The 26,037-nt window shown below is 35.5% G+C and overlaps 2 protein-coding genes across 3 annotated transcripts in view; both read right to left on the bottom strand.

Moving 5' to 3' along the window:
- LOC125682753 (IgGFc-binding protein-like) overlaps positions 1 to 26,037 on the bottom strand; it is an 82,918-nt gene that overhangs the window by 13,249 nt on the left and 43,632 nt on the right. The window lies entirely within an intron of this gene.
- Positions 1,583 to 23,017, bottom strand: LOC125663468 (uncharacterized). 2 transcript variants are annotated; one of them, XM_056146679.1, is made up of 11 exons: positions 22,894 to 22,989; positions 22,248 to 22,349; positions 21,083 to 21,118; positions 20,459 to 20,538; positions 18,975 to 19,046; positions 13,528 to 13,657; positions 9,988 to 10,082; positions 7,825 to 7,893; positions 4,569 to 4,656; positions 3,144 to 3,263; positions 1,583 to 2,945 (listed from the first exon to the last, which is right to left on the bottom strand). In XM_056146679.1, the coding sequence occupies exons 1-11, from the start codon at positions 22,934 to 22,936 to the stop codon at positions 1,678 to 1,680; spliced, it is 2,103 nt and encodes a 700-aa protein (XP_056002654.1). In that variant the 5' UTR covers positions 22,937 to 22,989; the 3' UTR covers positions 1,583 to 1,677. The 2 variants fall into 2 exon arrangements, with proteins under 2 accessions (XP_056002654.1, XP_056002653.1); XM_056146678.1 differs by having other exon boundaries at positions 22,248 to 23,017.

Here is a 26,037-nt window from a genome sequence, read left to right as displayed (position 1 = left end):
GGCTTGAATACGCATATTTCTTATTTCTGAATGAAACTAACAATAAATCATTGATATTTCCAATCAAATTCATAGCTGCAAGGATATATGAATCAGTGATAATATGAGTAGTACTATATGTTACTATGAAAGGCGAAGATAACTCCTATAAGCAATACAAATTAGAAAATGTGGCAAACACCGACCCCATGTTGACCGGTCACGCCTGTTATAACGAATTTAAGAGTTTGAATTAACAAATTAAATTTGTAAAAACGACTTCTGAAATTCGTTATTTCAAATTCAAAAACATTTTGATAGGTCCTAAATGGTCTTTCGTACGTAGGTACCAGGGTAGAAAAGTAATATTGATATAACTTGCGACTATCACTTAATTCATATGGCGGCCACCATTTAATGTATATGACGCCTATTAATTTAACAAAAGCTTTTCATTCGTACTGCAGAGCTGTTATTATCTTCTAAAGAGTTTAGAATCGTACACAGAAAAAGTATTGGGACAGTCGGAGGAGAAATTGTCTTCTACAATTGTCGACAAACGGATACCTAAAAATTGCTTTTGCCCAAACTTCATATTCCTAAATTGGGGGGGGGGGGGTTGCACAGTGCTTCTTTCAAATCACCGATTTATTTAAGGTTACATTCTTGCCATTCATTACTACCACAAAATAGTAGGGAAGGGTCGAATCTTCCGATATATCTGATGTTGTAGATGAAAATAACTTGTATGTAAATGTAAAGGCAAATCAACATTGTTATTTAAGTGAAAAGGGGAATCCCCTAGTTCCACCTGCCTGTTACATTGATTGACAAAGCCAGTAACTAAAACGGGCTGGCGTGAATCTAAACCTATTGTTTGATTGATCAACATGGGATGCTTACTCCTCATAGGCACCTGATCCCACCTCTGGTGTGTCCAGGGGTCCATGTTTGCCCAGCTATCTATTTTGTATTGCTTGTAGGAGTTATGATATTGATCACTGTTCGTCATTTTCACCTTTCATAAGAGGAATATCAATTGTTAAATTTATTACCTCAAAACCCCGGGGTCTCATGGACAGTGCTAAATATGCAAAAAGGCCATATTCTCAAAATTCTTCTTTTCTACTCCCACACATATAGGATAAAAACTAGATACACGGTTATGATCACCAAAAAAACCCTATATCAAAATTGCGAAATCCATTGCCCCTTGTTCAGGGATTGAGGCTTTAGGGCTGGGCCAATATGACCATATAGTGAACGTGTATACCATGAAAGGCGATTAATCCCATAACTGCTATAAACAATACAGTACAGCGAGTTAGGCAAACACGGGACCGTTGATGTACCAGAGGTGGGAGCAGTTGCCTAGAAGCAGTAGATATGTTAATTTATATGGAAAAGAGTTCTTAGCCTTTTAGGAAATAATGATATTGCATCAGACATTTTGAATTATCAATGCAATCATCGGCGAATGTAATGCACACATTACCATGAGTAATCTTTGAGATCTTGCATACAAACCTTTGACGTCAAAATCCAAGATCAACAATTTAAGACTTTTCTGAATTAATACTGATTGAAGATTGAACTGATGTACTTTTCTTAAACACATGTTTATTGTCCAATTGTGTTTACAAAATAGATAACATACATACTTCAATTAACACATACAATACATAAGTTCTTGTGATTTTAGGGTAAAACGAAGTTTCCAGAAAATCCATATCCGTCATTTGCTCGGTGACCATAAACAATCAGTCCGAATTTCGATTTATCTGTTGTTGATATAACAAATGTTTCGCCTGTATTTTGAACTTGAAAGACACGGACAACAAATGCTTTATCTAAATACACAGAACTCTGGTGAACTGTGGCATAATAATCTATAGAGAAGCCACTTATCTGAAGGTTGCTAATGGAGACGGCTGGACATATTATACATATGAAATTTTCCTTATATCCAGATGGCACTGTGATCTTGTAGAAATCAAGATATTGATGTACGCCGGGCATAACTGTCATATAGGGATTGACATCAGGATCATGTGACAAACCCATACCAAAACCGGTGACTAAAATTGGATCCCTCGAAACTAAAACTACATTTTCATTTGATTCAAAATTTTTGTGTTCTGTTTTATTCAAAGCCCACGATGAATTTTTGTCACCAATAGTTACATTGATCGTATTTTGAGTTGGGGTTACAACCTGAATTAAAGTTTTCAAATTTTTGTAAAACGGGGGCACAATGAACTGATGATCTAGTTCTGTCGTTGGGGGTAATTGGGTCATCATATGACTGCAACCAGTCCTTAATAGATAATTACAACGGTTTCCGGAAAAAACAGCAATAGGCTTTTTAGATGTAATGAGCGTCCCGGTAAGATTTACATAACTGTTAACCTGAAGGGTTTCGAATTTATTCAAAGTTTTAAATAGAACGTCTCCATCACCATATTTCCAACCAAGCATAGTAATTATATGGTTGTAATGCATTTTGAACCTTATCTTTATGTCTGTTCTGTCAGTGAGGGCTGCTATTGCAAACTGGCTGTAATTGTCACGTCCTGAGGAACGAGGTTCTGTGGTTGAAACGAGATACTGATTAGACAGTTTGTGCGTTGGAATAATAAGCGTTCCGTCGGATGAGGTTTCGTAATAATAATTATTAAAAATAGTGACTGTGGATGGTTGGGAAGTCTCTATTATCACCGCCTTTGGTTCTACTATTCCGTAGGCACACGAGAGATCAATAGGAAAGGTAAAATTAGAATCGGATGTAATAGATCCACTGCTGTCCACTGCCGATTTAATGTTCGCATTTAAACGAGGAGAGCTGGATATATTGACCGAGGCTTTATTGTCTGTTGTTATGTAAACTGTCAAGGATCCTTTCAAGTTTCCTGAAATATCCTGTAGATTTCTCATGAATAGAACAAGAAATTCTCTGCCTCTACTACCTGCAGTGAACATAAAAACATTAATGAATACTAACAGGGTCTTAAAGATAAATTTGTGAGTTTAAAATTGTGTTTTGGAATACCCAATTTGGAAATATTCAATCCTAATATAGTTTTCAATTTATGTCATCGGCTTGTGTGCGGGTATTCCATTAAACCCAGAGGGCTGCAGAAGATATACCGTGATATGACTTTCACCTGTTGAGTCTGGTACATGGGTAGATGCAGGTGTCTGTGACTTTGTGGTCATCATCAATGTCACCGCTGTTGTCTTTGTCGTCATGGTTGAAGAGGAGGGATACAATGTCATATCGTTGCCTGAAATTGAACGCATCATATATGGAAATTGACAGCACTTTTCTGCCAGATTTTGAATTTCTAAAAATCCTTGTATTTGTTAAGTTAACTTTTTTTCAAGTGTTTACATGAACAGAAAAAATTTGCTGTAAAGGGAGCCTGAGATTGTAATTCGAAATAAAATGAAATGAGGATATTTCACTTAAGAATGCATGAATATTCACGGAAATTGAAGGGGAATATTTGACGAAATGTAAGCATTGTCGACAATAGCGGCTTAAATATTTGAATAGATGGTTAATCATAAATTTACGTATATTTCTAGTTTCATCAATTGAGTCAATTTTCAATACTTGTGACCCCAACCCTGTTGTCTTCATGGATTAATTTTATTCCTATATCTTGCTAGAGTATCCATTATATTTGAAAACAACCTGTGATTTTCCTGAAACATTCATGAATTGAAATTAGAAATACAAAATACCATACTTTATAGCGAGTCTGATGTGTATTGTCGATTTGTAGATGTTTACCAAATCGCATCTACAACAGTACAACACGGTGATAAGGGTAGGGAAAATGTATTTTGATGAATTTTATTTTCACTGTGCATGTATCAATTCTTACTGAATTTAAATTGTACCCATTACATTTTATTTCTTTTACAGTCTGCAATTTCTCAATTCTGCTAAAAACATGGGGGAGGGGGTAGAAAACGTACACAGACCACCTTTGGTCGCACCCCTAATATTTTTGTCTGATTCCCCCACTGATAATATTTGCTTCTCACCTTTCTTTATACGTCCTAAAGCATTGAATGAAATAAATATCTTTATCTATTTTATCCCGGTTTTGTCCGAATTCTCAACGCTTAAGTCCAATTTTCTGTAGCGTGTGATTGAAACAGGAATAATGTGGAATAAAATACAAACCTTATAATGCAGTATGAGAGGACAAAATATATTGGAATTTAAGTATTTGTTGATATAGTACCCATTCCTTTATTTTGGAAATAGGTTGCCAATATGTAAAGGGTATCACTCGTGTACACCCCAAGTCATTCCGCTCTTATTGCACAATCACTTATATCATCCAACTACGATAATGTAGACATTGGAAACAATTTACGTCAGTCACAGAGAGGCAACATTGATGTTGCCAGTTGTCACCTCTAGAAATATCATTATTTCAATGGTTCATTAGTGTATTCTATATGTCTAATTGTTGATAACTGTAGTCATTACGTCAATGTACTGTCCATGACTTTGTTCATTCCATACTTTATCAATGTACTCTGACTATTAAGACAATTAGTTGGATTCTTACATTGACTATTACACAGATCCGCTAAGCAACACTTTGAACAGCTGCCGAGAGATCGTCTTCCGAAGATGTCAAGGTTAGAGGAACAAGCCTAAAATCATAATTTATAGTGAGTCAAAATATGATTAGATATTCCATGTAAATAGGGTTAATCAAAAATGCAACACGGTATTCTAGTTAAAGGACATAACTGTTCACGACTTCATAAATATGTCTTGAGGAATGGAAGCATTGTCTAAAAGCAAGGTGAAGATAACGAACAGTGATCAATCTCATAACTCCTACAAGCAATACAAAATATATAGTTTGGCAAACACGGACCCCTGGACACACCAGAGGTGGGATCAGGTGCCTAGGAGGAGTAATCGTCCCGTGTTGACCGGTCAAACCCACCGTGAGCCCCATATCCTGATCAGTTAAACAGAGTTATCCACAGTCAAATCAGTGTGCCAAGAACGGCTTAACAATCGGTATGAAACACGTCAGACAGCATTTGACCCAATGCGAGGTTGTATTGACGAACTAGATCGTTATAACGACCATAGAATTTGCGAAATGCTGATTTCAATCGAGACTGTTTAAATCCCTGTACCATCAACTTGTTTGTCAGTAGCTTACCTCGATTTAAAAACTGACTATACCCAGAACAAGCTCTTGCATATCGAATCAGTTGATATATATAAACACCATATGCAGGTGATAATGGAATATTGCTACATAAATGTGGGAAGTTGACGATGGAGAAGCTGAAATCATCCCGTTTGTCATACAGTTGAGTTGTCAGTTTGCCGTTAATGTCTACTTTCAATAAAATACCTAAGTATGAAGCAGAAGTGGACGACACTGTGGTGTCCTTTATTTCGAACTCACAGGGATATATCAAATCGACATATGAATGAAAGCTATCATTGTTAATAGACAAAACGTCATTGATATATCTAAATGTCGAATTGAACGTCACAGCGAAAGATTTTTTCTTCTCACGTAGAAGTTTTTGAATAAATTTTGCTTCATATGAATATAAAAATAGGTCAACTAACAAAGGAGCACAATTCGTGCCCATGGGAATTCCAACAGACTGTTGGAAGACCTGATCACCAAAAACCACGAAGATATTGTCAATGAGAAACTCTAGCATATTTTTTATTTCAACTTCAGAGTACTTGTGCGTGGAATCAGAGTGGTGTTTAACAAAGTAAGTTTTTGAATGACTGATCACTAGATATGAATATTTCCGTTTTCCGTTTTTATTGAAGAAGCAACTGTCTATGATGTCAAAAAGTCCAGTGTTTAATTTATCGTGAGGAATGGTTGTGTATAGTGTTGAAAAGTCATAGGAATTAATGCTATTGATTTGGGAAAAATTCTGTGATTTCAAGTTTACTAAAAGTTGTTTAGAATTTTTTAGAATCCACATGTGATTAACACCACTTCTGGCATATGTAGTCGCACAGTAAGTTTGAAGTTTCTCCTTCACAGCTGAGCAAAGATAGGGGCTTGGTAGAGCACTTACTGGATCCAGCAATGTATCATTGTTTGTAAGGGTTTTTATGTAGTTTAGGAATCCAGTATAGGTACTGTAACTCATATTCATTCGACCCATTGACCGGAATATTAAATGTGTCTAAAACTGAAGCATGGTATTGAAGAATTTCGTTTTTTGAAAGGGCAGTTGGAGTATAAGTATGATTACCAAAAGTGGAATTAATGTCAAGTTCGTTTAAAATACAGTTGTAATAATGAGCCTTACAAACAAAGACAATGTTTTTACTAGCTTTGTCAGCTGGAACCAACACATATTCCTCATATAACCTATCTAATTCTTTTATCACTTCTAGTTTACTAAACACAGAAGGATAGATGGTACGTGCTTTTGTTTTCATATGTCTAATGCGGGATTTTAATATCCCTCTTATGCTTTTAACCCATTCTGACAATGTATCAAGTTCTTTCTCATATTTAGCCCATCGTCTGGCATAATCTTCGACAGAACTCATAATAGAGATGAAGTTCTGTCGCCAATTAAAAGACCGAGGTTCTCTGTATTTAGGACCTTTAAGAATAAGTGGTTTGAGGTCCTCATTTTCAACTATATCAACATCACCAGTAATGACATGTCCAGCTGGACTGTAGTTGAAAGAAGATGAAGAACAAGAACATGTTGGTGGATTACGTATAAGATGGTCTATATCTAAGCACTGTAAAGTTTGTTTATAATTAAAAAGTTTGGATGCAATAGTAGAAGTATAGCTGTAGGAAACACAGGGTGTAGACTTGAACTTGAAATAAGTTGGAATATACGACTGAACCCTTTTATGACGAAGAATGTTGCTTATGTTGACGGCATCTATTCCTTTGTTTGTAAATTTGAGCTTAAGGAACTGACGGAATGATTTGGAAGGAATATCATCCATGATCCGTGCTGGTTTATAGAGCTTGTGGTAGGCAACATCCATAATCAAAGAGTTCAGTCTATATTCAGGTGTTGAAAAATCCAAGTATAGACTAGCCATAGCTTCTTCAAATAACGTATGTAAAACCCTCAATGGAATAGAGTAAGAACAAAAGTAAGAAGAACCAAGTATACAGTTCTCGTCCCTTACTATTTTGATATCAAATCCACAACAGGAAAAAATCATAATGATTTGAATAATGTGTTTTGGATTTATTTTGTGTGTTTTAATTTTGATTTTCATTGCAATAAAAAATTTTAAAAAATGAATGTTTACCCCAACAAATGAAGTACTTTCAGACTTACACCATCCTCGTCCCTGGGTCCCTTGGAGCCATATTTCTAGTGGTGCTGGGCTAGCCCTTCTCCGAGGGTTAGGCCTTAAATCTGACCCCCTATTCAACCCCTAAGGAGTTTTGTCCGATCCTTTATGGGAACCCAAGGTTTAAGGGTATTTTTCACCTTTTTCGGGAGGATTAGGGTTACTTGATACGTGCAACACTTAATATATGTTAAACACGATTAGATTAAACACGAAGTAATTGTTAAAATGAACGGTGAAGATAACTAACAGTGATCAATCTCATAACTACTATAAGCAATACAAAATAGAGAGTTGGGCAAACACGGACCCCTGGACACATCCTAATCAGGTAAATGTAGTTATCCTTAGTCAAAATCAGTGTGCCAATATAACGTGATTTGTGTTGTTCAAAGCACCTAAGTGAAAACGATTCTGGTCATTATTAGGTTGTAGAGATATATGATGTCACAATTGTAATGTTTACACGGGCTCCTAACACTTACGTGTTTATTGATGCAGCTCGACGTGAATAAAGTATCTCCAAATTCTTCCTCTCTGTGTAGATAGCAAGCCTAGATAAAATGACAAGTTCATTATCATTTATTCCCCTGTGAAACAAGAACATAATGAACATTGTGAAGATCCGCGACCATACCACATATACAAATACTTTATTTATAAAAACATACACCTCAACAATTCTCAGTCCAATTTCACAAAGATTGCGTACGACTAAGTTCTGCCTTATATTAGAATGTCTTAGGGAAATCTTGCGGTAGCTTGTATTATGCTTCGTCATCGACAAATTAGACAAGCTTGTTTGCTTTAGCATATTTTCGTGAAACGTGAGAATAACGAACAATAACTGATCTCATAACTCCTATAAGGAATACGAAATAGAGTTGGGCAAACACGGGACCCTGGACACACGAAAGGGGGGATCAGGTGCATAGAAGGAATGAGCATCCCCTGTTGACTGTTGACTGTTCACACTCGCCATGAGCCCTATATATTGACCACGTAAACGGAGTTATCCATAGTTGAAATCAGTGTGCCAAGAACGGCCTAACAATCCGTATGAAACACGTCAGACAGCGTTTGACCCAATGATAGGTTTTATTGACAAACTTGATTGTTACAACGACCATAGAATTTGCGAAATGCTGACTTTAAACGAGACTGCTGAAACCCCTGTACCACCATGTTTGTCAGTAGCTTACCTCGATTTACAAACTGACCATACCAGAACAAGCTCTTGCGTATTGAATCACTTGAAAAATATAAACACCATATGCAAATAATAATGAAATATTGCCACATAAATCTGGGAAGTTGACAATGGAGAAGCTAAATTCATCCCGTTTATCATAACGCTGAAATTTTAATGTGCCGTTTATATCTATTTTCAATAAAATATCTAAGCATGAAGCAAAAATTTACATTTTATTTCGAGTTCACTGGGATATATCGAATCGACATATCGGTACGAATAAAGATTATTATTGTTAATAGATAAAACGTCGTCGATATATTTAAATCTCGCATTGAAGGCTACAGCAAGCTATTTTTTCTTCTCACTTATAAATAATAGAATAGAATAAATTCTGCTTCATCAGAATATAAAAATAGGTTGACTAACACAAGATCACAATTCGTTCCCCATAGGAATTTCAACAGACTGTTGGGCGACCTGATAATCAAAGACTACGAAGATAATGTCAATGAGGACCTCCTGTATCTTTTGAATTTCAACTTCAGAGTAATTGTGTGTGTAACCAGAGGTGTGTTTAACAAAGTTTTTTTTTTTTCATATTCTTTCTTTATCATCTGTCCTCTTCCCATTGTCATCTTTGCGTTTCCTGTTCTTCGCTGATGTTTGTTTAGAAAAAGTATTTATTTTCTTTTTTTTAAATTTTCATTTCTGCCGTTGAATAATTATGATTTCTCTTTGACTGTCGCAACATATTTTAGACACTGCTGGTTATCTAATTAAAATGTTGTCAATATTTTATTTCAGCACTACATGAGTTTTTAATAATATAAAGTTCCATATGTTAATGGATACATTCACGTGTTCAATTTCATCATTATGTACAAATGCCTCTATGTCACAAGGAAACTTTAAAGTTTTCAAAATATATCTTTTATGAAAAGGTGATGATTACGAACAATATAGAATACAAATTAAGTGTAGTGTAAACACGGACCCCTGGACACACCAGAGAAGGGATCGGGTACCTAGGAGGAGTAATCATCCCCTGTCAATTAGTCATACGGCCGAAGGGCCTCCGTGGTCGAGTGGTTAGAGCATCGCGCTCAAAATCACACGACCTCTCACCTCTGCCAGCGCGGGTTCGAATCCCGCTCGCGCGGGTAAGTGAGAAAGTTTCCCAGTTTACTTTCGGAGGGTCGGTGGTCTCTTCCCTGGTACATTGTATCTGAGTTCTCTCTTCCATCAATAAAACACTCACGGAAAGCATCAATCAATCAATTAAACGGCCGTAAGTGTTCTATTTTGATCAAGTAAACAGAGTAATTCGTAGTCAAAATCAGTATACCAAGAACGGTCAGACATCATTTGACCATCAAACATAGAACGAAAGCAAATATAATGTAAATGCTTTTAGGTTCACATACATTGTCTGTGTCTAAGCAGGGAATATTACCTGGTTCAGTTCACATACTCGGATTTGGTCACAAAGTGTAGCATCTGCTACTTGAGGACAATTAAAACACACTGGTCCCCGTGACTTAGGATATCCTAAAATACAACAGGAAATATTTGATATCAAAGCATAGAATTTCAAATGATAACAATACCATCGATATGGTCTACAGTGAAGAGGTGAAGAGTGAAGAGTTTGCAACGTTAAAGCTGGGGATTTTTGAAGGAATGTCTTGACACAAGGGTAGTGAGAAAATCTTGGAAGTTATTTACCATGAAAATACAGTAAAATATGATTATAGCTAACCACCAGTGCCAGCAAATAGCAGTTCGATGTCACCAAACTTCGGTAAATCCAGTAAAATTTGTGCTATTTTCCTTTCATTGGAGAATAAATATCGGTTTGTAATAAACATGGGTTCGTAATAAAGATGTTCGTAATAAGAGTCCCAATACCGATATAAAACCCGAATCGTGTCCAGAAAAATGTTCAAAACAGTTGAATTCTTAAGCGATAAAACATCTTCTGATTAATTGATTATATCTTATAAGCATACACAAGACGGTGATCAAGGGAAATAATTTGGGTAACTAATTGTTGAGATTACAGTGGGTTGCATAATATCATCGCAGGATCCTCTTCCCTTTTACCCGCGGCTCTCTGTGTGACAATTTCTTCGTTGCTCATAAATATGCATGACGAAAATGACGTATATAATTCACCATTAGCCTTAAATGGAAGATTGGTCTTTGCGCAGCCACATTTAACTTGTAAAACACCAATAAAGGCCGCGGCAATACAACATGTGCTTTTTCCACCGATATTATGGTAAACAAAAATCCAACAGATCGATGACATCTGAAGAGTTTCACAGTTTATCTCTTGTATACGTCCATTTGTTTCCTGGGTTCCGGATATTATCAATATGTAAACCTAGATTGGAAATACCCGGTAACATAGAGACTTTCCACCACCTGTTCTTAGTGAAAGAAAAACATCATTATTCCACACCAAATGTGCCGAGACGTTGTATACATACGAATTCTTCGTGGGTTAGTTTACCGAAGTAGTGGAAGAACAAGCGTTTTATCAACAGTTTAAATATCCGACTAACAATTGCGAGGAAGCTCAGTGATTGGCCGAATCACGACATGCATTTTTATGAGAAACGAAGAAATTGTCGAGCAGAGAGCCATGGTTGAAAGGGTAATGAACGTACGTTTCAGCCGCGGTTTGTGACGATGCGTAATATGATCTGTGGATATGTGCCAGGGTAGTTCAGTGGTTATAATACTTGATTAGTAACATTTGAGACTCAGGTTCGATTTCGGGAATCGCCATAAATTTATCCCTTGCCGTTACATTTGGTTAACCAACACTGAATTCGTAGGTAAAAGTCCTGCTAGAGGCAAATAAGCTTGGTTGTGAGTCTTTGAGGACAAAGATTATTCAAAAAGAGAATGTTATGGTTTGAGCCATATTGATCCTGATAGAGCACTAGTAATACAGGAGTCTAGGATCTAATTCCCGTTCAGCAAAACCTAAAATCATTAAAATTAGGACATCTGACTAGAAATACAGCGTTCTTGGAGTTGATTTCCAATTGAACCAAACCATGGATTTTGCCCTAGAAAACTTCATAGTTATAACAAATGTCTAATAGTATGTACAGGGTTTCGGATTCAATTTCTGGTCAAGCCCAACCATGGATATTGGCCTGGATAGCTCAGTTGTTAGATATCTGACTAGTAATACAGGGGTATCGGTTTCGATTCCCGGCCTTGCCTTCCTGTTAGAATACACCTGTCTCACCTTGCTGTTACAATACACCTGTCTCACTTTGCTGTTACAATACACCTTTCCCACCTTGCTGTTACAATACACTTGTCTCACCTTCCTGTTACAATACACCTGTCTCACCTTGCTGTTACAATACACCTGTCTCACCTTCCTGTTACAATACAGCTGTTTTTCCTTACTGTTACAATACACCTGTCTCACCTTGCTGTTACAATACACCTGTCTCACCTTCCTGTTACAATACAGCTGTTTTTCCTTACTGTTACAATACACCTGTCTCACCTTGCTGTTACAATACACCTGTCTCACATTCCTGTTACAATATACCTGTCTCACCTTCCTGTTACTATACACCTGTCTTACCTTCCTGTTACAATACAGCTGTCTCACCTTCCTGTTACAATATACCTGTCTCACCTTCTTGTTACAATACACCTGTCTTACCTTCCTGTTACAATACACCTGTCTCACCTTGATGTTACAATACACCTGTCTCAACTTGCTGTTACAATACACCTGTCTCACCTTCCTGTTACAATATGCCTGTCTCACCTTGATGTTACAATACACCTGTCTCAACTTGTTGTTACAATACACCTGTCTCAACTTGCTGTTACAATACACTTGTCTCACCTTCCTGTTACAATACACCTGTCTCACCTTGCTGTTACAATACACCTGTCTCACCTTCCTGTTACAATACAGCTGTTTTTCCTTACTGTTACAATACACCTGTCTCACCTTGCTGTTACAATACACCTCCCTCACCTTCTTGTTACAATACACCTGTCTCACCTTGCTGTTACAATACACCTCCCTTACCTTCCTGTTACAATACACCTGTATCACCTTGTTGTTACAATACACCTGTCTCACCTTGCTGTTACAATACACCTGTCTCACCTTCCTGTTACAGTACACCTGTCTCATCTTACTGTTATAATACACCTGTCTCACCTTGCTGTTACAATACAGCTGTCTCACTTTGTTGTTACAATACACCTGTCTCACATTCCAGTTACAATACACCTGTCTCACATTGTTGTTACAATACACTTGTCTCACCTTGCTGTTACAATACAGCTGTCTTACCTTCCTGTTACAATACACCTGTCTTACCTTCCTGTTACAATACACCTGTCTCACCTTGTTGTTACAATACACCTGTCTCACTTTGCTGTTACAATACACTTGTCTCACCTTGCTGTTACAATACAGCTGTCTTACCTTCCTGTTACAATACACCTGTCTTACCTTCCTGTTACAATACACCTGTCTCACCTTGTTGTTACAATACACCTGTCTCACTTTGCTGTTACAATACACTTGTCTCACCTTGCTGTTACAATACAGCTGTCTTACCTTCCTGTTACAATACACCTGTCTTACCTTCCTGTTACAATACACCTGTCTCACCTTGTTGTTACAATACACCTGTCTCACTTTGCTGTTACAATACAGCTGTCTCATCTTACTGTTACAATACACCTGTCCTACCTTGCTGTTACAATACACCTGTCTCACCTTGCTGTTACAATACACCTGTTTCACCTTCCTGTTACAATACACCTGTCTCAAATTGTTGTTACAATACACCTGTCTCACCTTGTTGTTACAATACACCTGTCTCACCTTCCTGTTACAATACACCTGTCTCACCTTCCTGTTACAATACACCTGTCTCACCTTGTTGTTACAATACACCTGTCTCACCTAGTTGTTACAATACACCTGTCTTACCTTGCTGTCCACAGCCCTGTGTGTTACAGAGATTAGATGAGCAACACTCCTCACACAGACTATGATGATAGTGAGGATCCACGTCGCTAAGATTCCTCAATAGTTGGGGACCACGTTTCGCTCGACAGGTCTGAAAGTGCATTGCAAATAAATAAATGTTTATTCGGTATATACATAAATACGAACATACATACAAAGATACCAAGGATAACCCATTAAGCTCGAAAGCTTATTTCCAATGTGGTCCTTTTGATGCATGGATGTTTGCTCTAGGGGGGTGGGGGGGGGGCTGCAATAAGTATTGTAGTTTAGACAGATCTAACATCAGTGTATAGTTTCTTAATATTTTCAAAAATACTCTGTTCAATATTCCTATACCATGTTAAACATCATATTAATATCAAATATTCATTACATCTGCTGAATTATCGCGTGGACTTAAAATTAAAAGAATAAGTAAATGTACAGTAATGCATCTACTATTTCAAAAGACACATCAATAAATAGTTCATAGATAGATAGATAGATAGATAGATAGATAGATAGATAGATAGATGGATGGATGGATGGATGGATGGATGGATGGATGGATGGATAGATAGATAGATAGATAGATAGATAGATAGATGGATAGATAGATGGATGGATGGATATATAGATAGATACAGACGGTGGACAAACGCATTCGCACCGGTGTTGGCGGCCAAAATGGTTTATCGAAAACGGTTGACGGTAAACAAGCATGTTTTGGAGTGTCTGAACAAGACAGCTAACTTGTAAATGCAAAAATATTGTAAATTAGAGCAAAGCTCGTTGCAAAGCAACGAGAGGTCTTCTGTCGGAGCTGTGTGACATAAAAACCTTGAACTTGACCATATGTCCTTGGGTCAGGTCCTAATGCAGCCTCAGTTAACATGAAAATCTGTTGTAAGTATGAATCTAAATGTTTCTTCATTACTTGATATGGCCAGGACAGGGTTTGTATTTTCTAAAAAGTGAACTTGACAATGTGACCATGGGTCAAGGCCAGGACATATTATTTGATCATGTGTAAACTTTTTATCAGTATTAATTAAAATAATTGCCATTAGTAAGATATATTAAGACTCTAATCAATTTTTTATTTTTAGACCTTTAGAAATGGTGCAATTGACCTTACATCAAGAATATTCATGTTATGGTCATTAATAATCTTTATGTGAAGAATGAGCTTACGGTGTATTTTTAAAATTAAATGACATTTGATACAGGAACCGTACATGAGTATGTGTGTGTGGGATCTAACTTTCGCATTCTTTCCCTCTTGATATGTCATACGTAACATCACCCGGGGAAAAATTATTTGAAATACTTATCCAGTGATTTTACAAAAGAGGAATACAAGTTAAGTTTTCAGAAAGAAAATAATCAACGGTGACAGGAAGATAAGTACTGTAACGATATAAGTAGTTTGGCTACGCTGACGATTCTGACTTCTCGTATGTAATTATGAAATAGTTTGAGAATTTAATATATATCATTGAAATGAAGCTATAAAGGTTTACTATAAATTTTTATCGTTAGGTGTTTAATAAATTTATACTACTCAAGTACATGCATGTATGATCTCATTCTACGAATCAGTCTTTTGAGGCGCGCGTGTATGTGGGATTAAATTCTTACAGCATTTAACTTTTCAATCCCAATAATGAAGAAAAAATTACTATTTAAATTTATGAAATTTATGGCTCAAGACATACAATAAAGGTTTATAGCTGTTACCAATATGTTATCATACAACAAAATTATGATAGCATAATATTCAGACTGAAGAGAATAATTCATCGAGTTTGAATTATTTATACATACAAATCAAATAAATTGCTCTCAAATCTTGAATATTTTATTAAACATTAATATATACCTGCGTAAAAACATGTAGGTATATTATGTACACATTGCGCATAGAAGTCGCGTAGGAATCTCACGCCAGGGGCACGTGCCGAATTACATAATTTGGACCAGGAGTTCTGAATCAATGTTTAGTCAAAGTCATTGTTTTTAAACAATAAAACAATAAATCATTTGAGATGAGACTGGTCGGCCATGGCTTTCTGAATATTTTATACGCATGTTTAGATTTGGTTTAATCATGATTATAAACTATTGATTTCAAAACATGTTCAGAAATAATTCATTGTTTGTAAAATGTATCCATTTTCTTTTTCACAACGAAGAATTTGAGTAAAGCTTGTGTGTTCAGTGAAATTAGTGTGAAATCACAGATCGCTGGTCCAGCAGCGATGAATCTCCGATATTAAACACACGTTCAATTAGACAAGATTGAGAAATGAACTGTATATTAAATTGCAGATTTTAAAATTGATGCCCGACTCAATGCTCTAAAGTTGTGAACTTAAAACAAATCAAACGTAAGACCAGGGACGTATAAACAAATATATACATCCCCGGAAAGACTGAATTATTCGAAAAATCCAATATGATCAAAAACAACATTCTGTGTTATATTTAGGACGACATTGTTTACTTTGTGTATATGCCCTGGTTCACACGCGATGGTTCCTCGAGGCGGTTACGTAATTGTAAACAAAAACAAACCCCGCGGTGTATGTAAGATGCGTGTAGTTAATGACCGAGTTATTAAATGCTTGAAGGTTTGTTTCTTCCATTAAATATATCGTTGTTTTAATAACAAAGGTAGAAGAGATAACCTTTTCCTCTTTTTTTTCTTTGGAACGATTGTTTATATTAAAGCTACTAAATAATAAAAAAAAGAAAGTTGTCGATAGATGATTTTTAAAGGAACCATAGATCACGTTAAAACCTTATTTTAAAAGAATATTAGCATTTCATGAAGTCAGATTTATCAATTAAACCAAGTTCATTTAAGTTATACGCATATTTTCCCCCTTCACCTACCTAATGATACGGTTACCTGTTTGCGGGTCAAGCTTTTTACTCATATATAACACAATACTCGAGCAAAATATTATGTTTATGAGATTAATAAGATGTTAAATAACAACTTTTCCAGCGAAAGCCATATCGAAATATTGACCGTTTTTTGAGTTATAAAGTGAAAACTTTGAAGATCCCCAGATCCCTAAATTAAGGGGATATCAAAAGAAAGCTCTTAACATTTTGCACAACTTTTGTTCTACACGTCTTAATAAAATATTTTTAGTTGAAAATATACAAAGGAAAATATGTGTAATTTTTTGCTCCTTTAGGCGTCCTAATTTTTTAACCCTGTCAACCACCATTTCGAACGCTGTAATCAGAAAACAAAAAACGATGTGCACAACTACAATGCTCCTACTTTTCATTTTCAATGCATTTTCTGCTCAAGCTTATACAGTATCGGAGCCTTTGTCTGGAAACCAAAGTCCCTAAAATTTCATTCAAAGGGGAATAACTCGTTAACAGAAGGGAATTTCTGAAATGTAGTACATGATTTTAAAATTGTTCTGTAAAGTTTATAAACCCTGAAAATTTGAGCAAAATCCATGCAGAAATGAGCTAGATATGAAGCTTCAAAGTTAGCGTCTAGGAAAAAGAAAAAAAAGAATAATAAAAATAATCTTAACCAGCACAATCAGTAGAAAGCTTTCCGTCGGAACTTAATAAACAATTTGTTTCAATCAATAATAAAAATAAATAAAAGAATGTCAAGTACCTTAATATTTTGTGATATACCCTCGGACCCTTTGAACTTGGTGCACTCGTTGTGGAAGGGTGCATGCAGATTTTGTATAATTTACTGTGAATGAAGTCCAGATTTCCAGAATTTTCTGATACAGTTCATCGCCAGAAATTAATGTACAAATGTGATATTGAAGTTTTCTTTTGATTACCAGCCAAATGATTTCTACGGGGCATAAATCTGATGATTGTGTCGGCCACTTCAGTGCTGGAATTTGCCAGTTTTGTAATTTGTTGAAGGACAAGATCACTGAACAGGTGTATGGTCATCCATAAACATATAATTGTCATCTAGAAAGAGTTTTACTCTACAGGCCACAAGGTGTCTACGTATTTTCCAGTTATTCATGCTGTTACATGTACATGTATTGACTCTACAAAGAGTACTAACGCCATGACACGTAATGCACCCCCAAATATTTCACCAGTTTCGGGGGGAAATACAGTCCAGCAGTCAAGATTTAAATCACTTCTTCTCCATATATATGTATTCGTCAGCAATTTCCAACGGCAAGCTGGCACTTGTCAGAAGACATTTCCATTCATTTTCCACAGTTCAGTTTATTTTCCCCGCACACCATTGCACACGTTTTACATAACTGACAACTCAGACCGCATTTTCTTGATACAAACACATATTTAGTATCCATTTCTGTCTTAAACATCGACAAATAGTTTTCTTTGAAAAATTTGTATTGCTATTTTCATTATATTTTTGTAACGTCCGACAGTGGACTTTTTTTATCCAACTGTGTCAATTTAACAAGTCTCCGTTCTGCACGTGCACTCGCTAATTTCTTTCGTCCTTTTCTTTGTTTATTTTCTGTTGTACCCCGCTCTCAAAATTTCAACCACTATACACAGTTGATATAGGAATTCTTAATAATTTTCCAACTTCGTCGGAACTTTTACAACCCTGAACTAATGTTACTGTTTTCTTAGCAGCTTATACCGAGTTCCAATGTTTACAACCCATGCTTTCTAATCACTACCTTGCATGTATAAACGGACTTGCAGACGACAACAAAAATCATTACGTCACATTAATGACCTTCAACTTTTTAGATACATAATCGGTGAAAGGATAACTCATTTTTGTGCAAAGAGAGATAACCTGCAATGTGTGATACTCTATAAATATGAAAAATGACGCGACCGTGCGAATACTTTTGTCCACAGTCTGCAGATAGATAGATAGATAGATAGATAGATAGATAGATTTCATTAAAATATCCCTAAACTCGTCATTGACAACCAAGATTGTCCCATTGAAACAAAATATTCATCATATTAATATTTTTCAAAGAAAATATATGTACTACAGTGTTAGATAACAGAAGGGTATGTTTGATAATCAGAATAAGAGCAATCGATAGATGTCAGTTCAAATGTGTTTGTGGTTTGTTCATTGACTTTGTATTGCTTAACGTCCCGCTCGAGAATTGCTCACTCAAATGGAGACGTCACCATTGCCAGTGAAGGGCTGCAAAACTTAGGCCTATGATCGGCGCTTACAGCCTTTGAGCAGGGAGGGCCGTCCCCTTCATCGCGCCACACCTTCTGTGACACGGGGCCTTGGGTTTTACTGTCTCATCTGAATGACCGTCCCATTTATTTACTTCCTACGACAAGCAAAGGCTACTGGGGACTCATTCTATCCCTAATCGCTACGAAATGATTCCTCATGGAATAAAACATAAAAACATAAATAAGAAATAATTCACACAATGAATGAAACATCGTACCTGGGAACTAGCACATCCGGTGTCAAAGACAACAACTCCATTTTCAGACGTATGACTCTCCGTAAAACAAACCTGTAAATATTCATAAGCCATAGTAAATATCCATAAGTCATAATAAATATGCATAAACCATTACAATTTTATAATTTCATAGGAAGTATTCATAAGCCATAGTGTAGACACAAATATCCGTAAGCCATAGGTGTTATCTTTAAGCCATAATACATATTCATAAGCCATTATAGTTGTACAGTATATCTTCATAGGTCATTACAATTTTACAACTTCACAGTATATATTCATAACTCATTACAATTTCATAATTACATAACAAATATTCATTTGCCGTCACAATTTTATAATTTTGTAGAAAATATTCCTCATCCAACGTCAGGTATAAAAAAAACACCCTAGATAAAATCAGTGAATCACAAAACAATTAAAAATTTTAACAAATTATTTCCAATTATTGACAGTAAAATGTATATATGAAAAATTACAAATATACAAGAAGTATAACCAAAGTTCAAAACAATAGTGTACAATTCACGTTTTCCACCGTGCCAAATTCACAACTGAAAATATAATTTGTCACAACTCAACTGTCCAATGAAATCAATCCCTAGATGTAATTCTAGAATGATTAATGAGTCCAAACGAATGTTATAGGGCTTAATTACGTTTTTACGAAACAAACAGGGTTACATAATGAAAAGTGAAGATAATGAACAGTGATCAATTTCGTAACTCCTATAAAATACAAAATAGATAGTTGGGAAAACATGGACCCCTGGACACACAAGAGTTGGGATCAGTTACCTAGGGGGAGTAAGCGTCCTTTGTCAACCGGTCACACCCGCCGTGAGCACTATACATTAGATAAACTTTTAATTGAATTGATAAACTTCGTTCTAAACATAGAACGTCCAGAAACTTGTCTAGTTCATACGTGCTAATCAAGTATAAATGTATTGCACAATACCATAAATTCATAGTAAATACTCATTTGTCATTACAATTTCATATCCCATTATCATATCATATTTTCATAGTAGATATTCATAAGCTCAAACACTTCTATAATTTAAAGATGAAATATTTCAGACACGGGGAATCATAATTTGTTTGTAAAAAGGGTTGATCAACCGTTTCAGAAGAAAACAAAATGTTATAAATAAAATGATTCTAAGTACAGATTATATAATCACGTCATTGCTCCCCAAACTCAACAAAACTATACAGTCTTGTGATTCAACAAAACTTGTAAATTTTAAAGCGTATAAAGTCTTACATTGTAAATCCACGACATTCTTATTCCATATAATATTTACGATATTTTAAATGATTCCACATAGCATTTATATAATTCTGAGAAATGTCACTTAATATATGTAAGAATTCAATGGATTTCAGATACTATTTACACGAATTTAATGGATTTCACATAATTTTCAAAAGACAAAAACTTAGATATCGGTACCTACCTCTCCGTCGCTACATTTTCGGACAACATGGCAATGTCGTGGTGCTACACTGTCAGAGCATGACAAACAGTACAGCGCCTCTGGAAAAAAAACTACGTTTTTACTGTTACAGAAGTTATGTTTCGGAGACTAAGGAAAATCTTTGCAGTGAAAATCGTCAATATGCTGCATATCTTATAATTCCGTTGCCCCTTACATTGTATAAACAGGATTAATGCAATCATGATTATAGGTTATAGACTTTGTATGGAAAAATATGACGACCGAGTTTTTGTCGCGTGGACGGACCGAGCTTGCGGGTTCCGTCCGCGACAAAAAACGAGGTCGTCATATTTTCATATACAAAGTCTATAACCTTTTTATTATATACTTTCAATTTCATTTAGAAACTAACAATAATTTGATTTTAACAATTTCTTTATTGGTTTAACAGAGTAAAAGATGAAAAATACGAAACATTTGAAAATTAACGTCGTAATGTATTGATTGTGACGTAATGTTTGCGGGCCGGAATGTTTCCGGGCATATATCATGTGATATATGCCCGCAAACTTTTAAAGAAAAAAGAAGAGATGAAATTGAAAGTATATAATAAATTCAATTATATAATGATTTCCCACTTACCCGTTACAAGGAAGCCTGTCAGGAAGATCAGGAAACCTTTATGAATACAATACAAATTAAAACCTTAATTTACTCAAACAAAGGTTCAATTCCAGCAGAAATTCAATTTTCATAATTTTCTTTCATTTGTTAAACGGAATAATTTATTTCTCTTCTTGTCGTTATACTTATTTATTTTTTTAGTTATGCAGTTTGGATGAAAATCTTTTCATTGGTTTGTTAATGAAAAAAAATAACAATTAAAAAAAACAAAATAAAAAGTACAAACATGGACCCCTGGACACACTGCAGATAAATCATGTCACGTGACATTGATGAGATTAAGAGCATGAGGCATCAGTGACTTCATGACGTCATCCATTAGCCATTTTATGCTACTTAGCTAATGATATGAATTATCTACTGGCGTATGTTACAATGTACCACTTGTTTTGGAAAATCAAAGAGTGCATTTTTTTTAATATGTTAAATCCAGGACATGACACGGGAACCTCTGCTTTCTAATGGTGTGTTCTTCCTATTTATTTCATATTCGTACATCGGTGTTAATAACTTTAAAAACCGGATGTAAAACTAAACAGTATTGTGAAATGCATTGCAAATAGAAGTAAAGAGTTTTCTTTTTCCGATCAGGAATACAAATATATCCTATGTTTGATTCTAAAATAATCAAGAACGTCTTATCCTGTGTGGCGTGTTCATTTTTATCTACATTTACATTATAGCCCACATTATGGAGTCGACAAACGTGACTTTCATAGTTCGAATTTAAAGCTCTATGGTCTTTATTTACAATCCATGACCCGTGCGCCTACAATCAAAACTTCTAAATTTATCAAGAATAGATGATCTATAAATTGAATTTGATAATAATTTTCTACCAAGGAACATTCAAATTAGCATGGATCTTTTTCATTGCACTCCTGCAACATTAATGCATGGATGTAGGAAATCTAACAAAATTCTAAGTAAGTAAACTTTCACTCACGTCTGACGGGTAGATAAATTCAGTATTTATCCCAAACTTATAGTCGCGTGTAATTGAATACTTGTGTCATGCAAGGTGAAGATAACGAACAGTGATTGGTAATATATTGGTAATAGCTTCATATGTTGAAAACGAAGTCTTTGTAGAAAGGACAACCCTTGGGAAGTAATTTCTTACCTATGATGCAAGCTCTCAACATCGTAAAACGTATGCAGTGCATGGAATATGGAAAAGACAAATTGCATGCGGTATATATATGTGCGTACAGACGAGATAGAACTGCAAGGTAAAACTTAGATAAGAAGTCCGTCGAACCTTTCAGAAACCAAACAGCTGACATGGAATTATGCAATCACAGATCAGTAAAATTGGCACAAAATATTTCAACAACTGTTGCACAAGCACGTCTTCTAATAAATGAACAAAAATTAATTTCATGTTAGTTTTGCCGATAACTATATGTACCATTCTTTTTTCTTTAAATATATAAATTGCCTTATTTACCCTACTATAAATGTGTACAAGTACGTACATTCTTTGACAGGATTTCTCAGCAATTCATATTCTAGATTTACTATGAGTTTCACAATGGCAACTCTATATTTGCTTATTTGTTTTACGTCCCGTCGCGAATTTTTCACTCATATTGAGACCTCAACAGTTGTAGGTAAAGTACCACAGATGTATGCTTAGCGCTAACGACCATAACACTGAGAGTTGTTTGACCTGCCAACACAGGAAATCAATTTTTAGGATTATATTCGAAAAACCCGCAATTCACACTTTTAAAATACCACGAATTTGGAGAATGAGTAATTGCTACCTATGTTTGACGCGATCATGGCATGAGCGGGACTCGAACTCATAACCTTCCGGCTACGTAGAGAACTCTATTCAACGGAGCTATCATGGCAGGTCTGTATTACTGTGTTGAGGTTTTCGATAACACTAACGACTTGGAGGTCAGAGTTGTACTCAAACTTACATCGACGGTTTACTTTACAATTATTAATATATGGTGTTATTGGTCAGAATAAAACCATTAAACCCAGCAGAAATCATTCACAAAACCATTCAAAGATTTACCATTCAATAGAACTTCTCGAATCTTGTCTAGATCATAGGTGTCAATCAAGCACAATTTATTACACAACAATGGCATATACTTCAACACAGAACATAAAATCGATTGCTTAATTTGTAGGCATTCTACAATAATTCCAAGGTAACACACAAGAAATTGTATTGCGAAATATTTTATTTGAAAATGGAAATAGAAGAAATCATTATGAATATTCACTTTCTATAAAAGATAGCTTACATATCATATTTTGAGAGAATATTTGAATGTGTGGTTTTCAAAAATTATAAATGAAAGAAATGCATGGGCAAACCTAAAGGAGACGTAGGTTACCTTCTCCTGGAAACTACAAATATACTACCCAGATTTATTATCTCTGTGAGATTGAAATATAAGACATAACAGAGTCGTCCATTTCTGCTTCATACTTAGATATTTTATTGAAAGAAGACATTAACGGCAAACTGTCAACTCAACTGTATGACAAACGGGATGATTTCAGCTTCTCCATCGTCAACTTCCCATATTTATGCAGCAACATGCCATTATCACCTGCATATGGTGTTTATATCTCTCAACTGACTCGATACGCAAGAGCTTGTTCTGTGTATAGTCAGTTTTTAAATCGAGGTAAGCTACTGAAAAACAAATTAATGGTACACGGGTTTCAACAGTCTCGATTGAAGTCAACATTTCGCAAATTCTATGGTAAGTATAACGATCTAGTTCATCAATACAACCTATCATTGGGTCAAATGCTGTCTGATGTATTTCATACCGATTGTTAGGCCGCTCTTGGCACACTGATTTTGACTACGGATAACTCCGTTCACCTGATCAGGATATAATGCTCACGGCAGGTGCGACCTGTCGATAGGAGATGCTTACTCCTCCTAGGCACGTGATCCCACCTCTGGTGTGTCTAGGGGTCCGTGTTTGCTCAACTATCTATTTTGTATTGCTTGTAGGAGTTATGAGATTGATCAGTGTTTGTTATCTTCACCTTTTATTTAAGAGTACCAATATATCAATCCAATGTTTACCATGATTTTAAAATACATAAAACACATACATGTATTACACTTTCTCTGATTAGTACCAATCAAGTAATGAAATGATACGACGTTCAATGATCAGTTAGCATTCAAAAACATTTTTTGTACTTTCAGTACTCTGATTGTAATATGAAGTTACTTGCAGGCTAAATAACCAAAGTACGTATTAGAAATTCTGACAGACGGAAAAACTGTAATCATCCCTTTTTTCCATGAAGACCCGTTAGTTTACCGTTAATATCCATTTTTAATAAAATATCTAACTTCTAAACAGACGTGGATGACTTTGGTGACGTTTCGAGTTCGCAGAGATTATCGAATCAACCTATAAATCAAATGATTATTGTTAATAGATAACACCACGTCGATATAATTGAGGGTTTGTAAATTTGAGTTTAAGGAACTGGCGGCATGATTCGGAAGGAATGTAATCCATAAACCGCAGTGGTTTAAGGAGCCTTTGGTGGAGAACATTCATAATCAAAGAATTCAATCCATAGTCTAGTGTCGAAAAATTCAAGTATGGACTAGATTTGACTTCTTTACATTCTCTAAAGTTTTGTGAAAATATGATGTGGACCTAATTGTCTGTTGGTAAAAGTGAAATTGTTTATAAATGCCTGCGTCTACGTCTGGGCGTATTTGGAAAAATTCCCATCACATTCACCTGATTTCACCTCTAGTGTGTCCAAGGGTCCGTGTTTGCCCAACTATCTATTTTGTATTGCTTATGGAATATATCTTCACCTTTCATTTATCACTGTTCGTTATCTTCACCTTTCATTCGCGTTCCTTCCTTGTGGACTAGTCAAATATCCTATATCATGTACACGATCATTGTATCCATATGGAGGTCGAGAGTTCAAACACCGTTCACATCATGACCGACTGCATCGAACTTAGAGGGAAAGACAACCCAAAAGATTTTTACATGATAAATGGTAGGATTAATCATATGATAAAGATTCGTCATACAATTCTGTTGATATATGTTCTAGATAAGCTCCAGTACTAATTTGAAAACGTCAAAAATTGAAATTTCCGCGATCTATAGAGGCTACCATGCTGTGTAACTCTTTTGTATTCAAGATCACAAAAATCAATATTTTTGACGTCACACCGTCTGTTCCGGTTTCGATGAGATTCTAAGATCATCAACAGTTGCTTAGGTTCAGGACCCCCACCTCTCACCCCTCCTCGAATAAGCTAAATGAAATGATTTAATTATTTTTTTCTTGATAATATTTTTAATGCATATCAACAACGTCTTGCATTCCCATAAAGTCTAACATAATTCAAAACCAGCCTCTTTTTAAGAAATACCGTCACTGGTTATTGAAAAAGAACTTATATTAACCAGTGAGGGCATATTTTTTAAAGGGCTTATTTTGAATTACATATATTTTGGACTTTATGGGTATGCAAGACGTTGTTGAAATGTTATTGTGTAGTTGTTTTAGACCTTTATATTCTACGCAAAAGACGGATAAAAGACAAAGTCGCAAACCGCTGATCAGAATCTGCAGATTTTTTAATATATAGTCAAATTCATCGTGCTAAAATTTTTACTGTATAATTTTGATCATTCCACGTTTGTATTAATTCCAAGGATATGTAAACGATAATAATAATAACTAGACAATATCTCGTTGCGAGCAACAAAGACGTCTTCCTTCCGATTTCGAGATGATTAAACTCCATTTTCTCCATATCCTTTCCACAGCTGGAAATTTTAGAGAACATTTCAAATGAAAGAAATCAATTCTTAAAAAATATGAACCACTGTGTCAATGCACACTCTGCATCAAGGAAAGGCAATTATGAAATATCT

Source organism: Ostrea edulis, chromosome 8 (assembly GCF_947568905.1).
Source record: "Ostrea edulis chromosome 8, xbOstEdul1.1, whole genome shotgun sequence".
NCBI lineage: Eukaryota > Metazoa > Mollusca > Bivalvia > Ostreida > Ostreidae > Ostrea > Ostrea edulis.
Note: the sequence above shows the minus strand (reverse complement) of the source record. Positions and strands in the feature narration are given on the sequence as shown.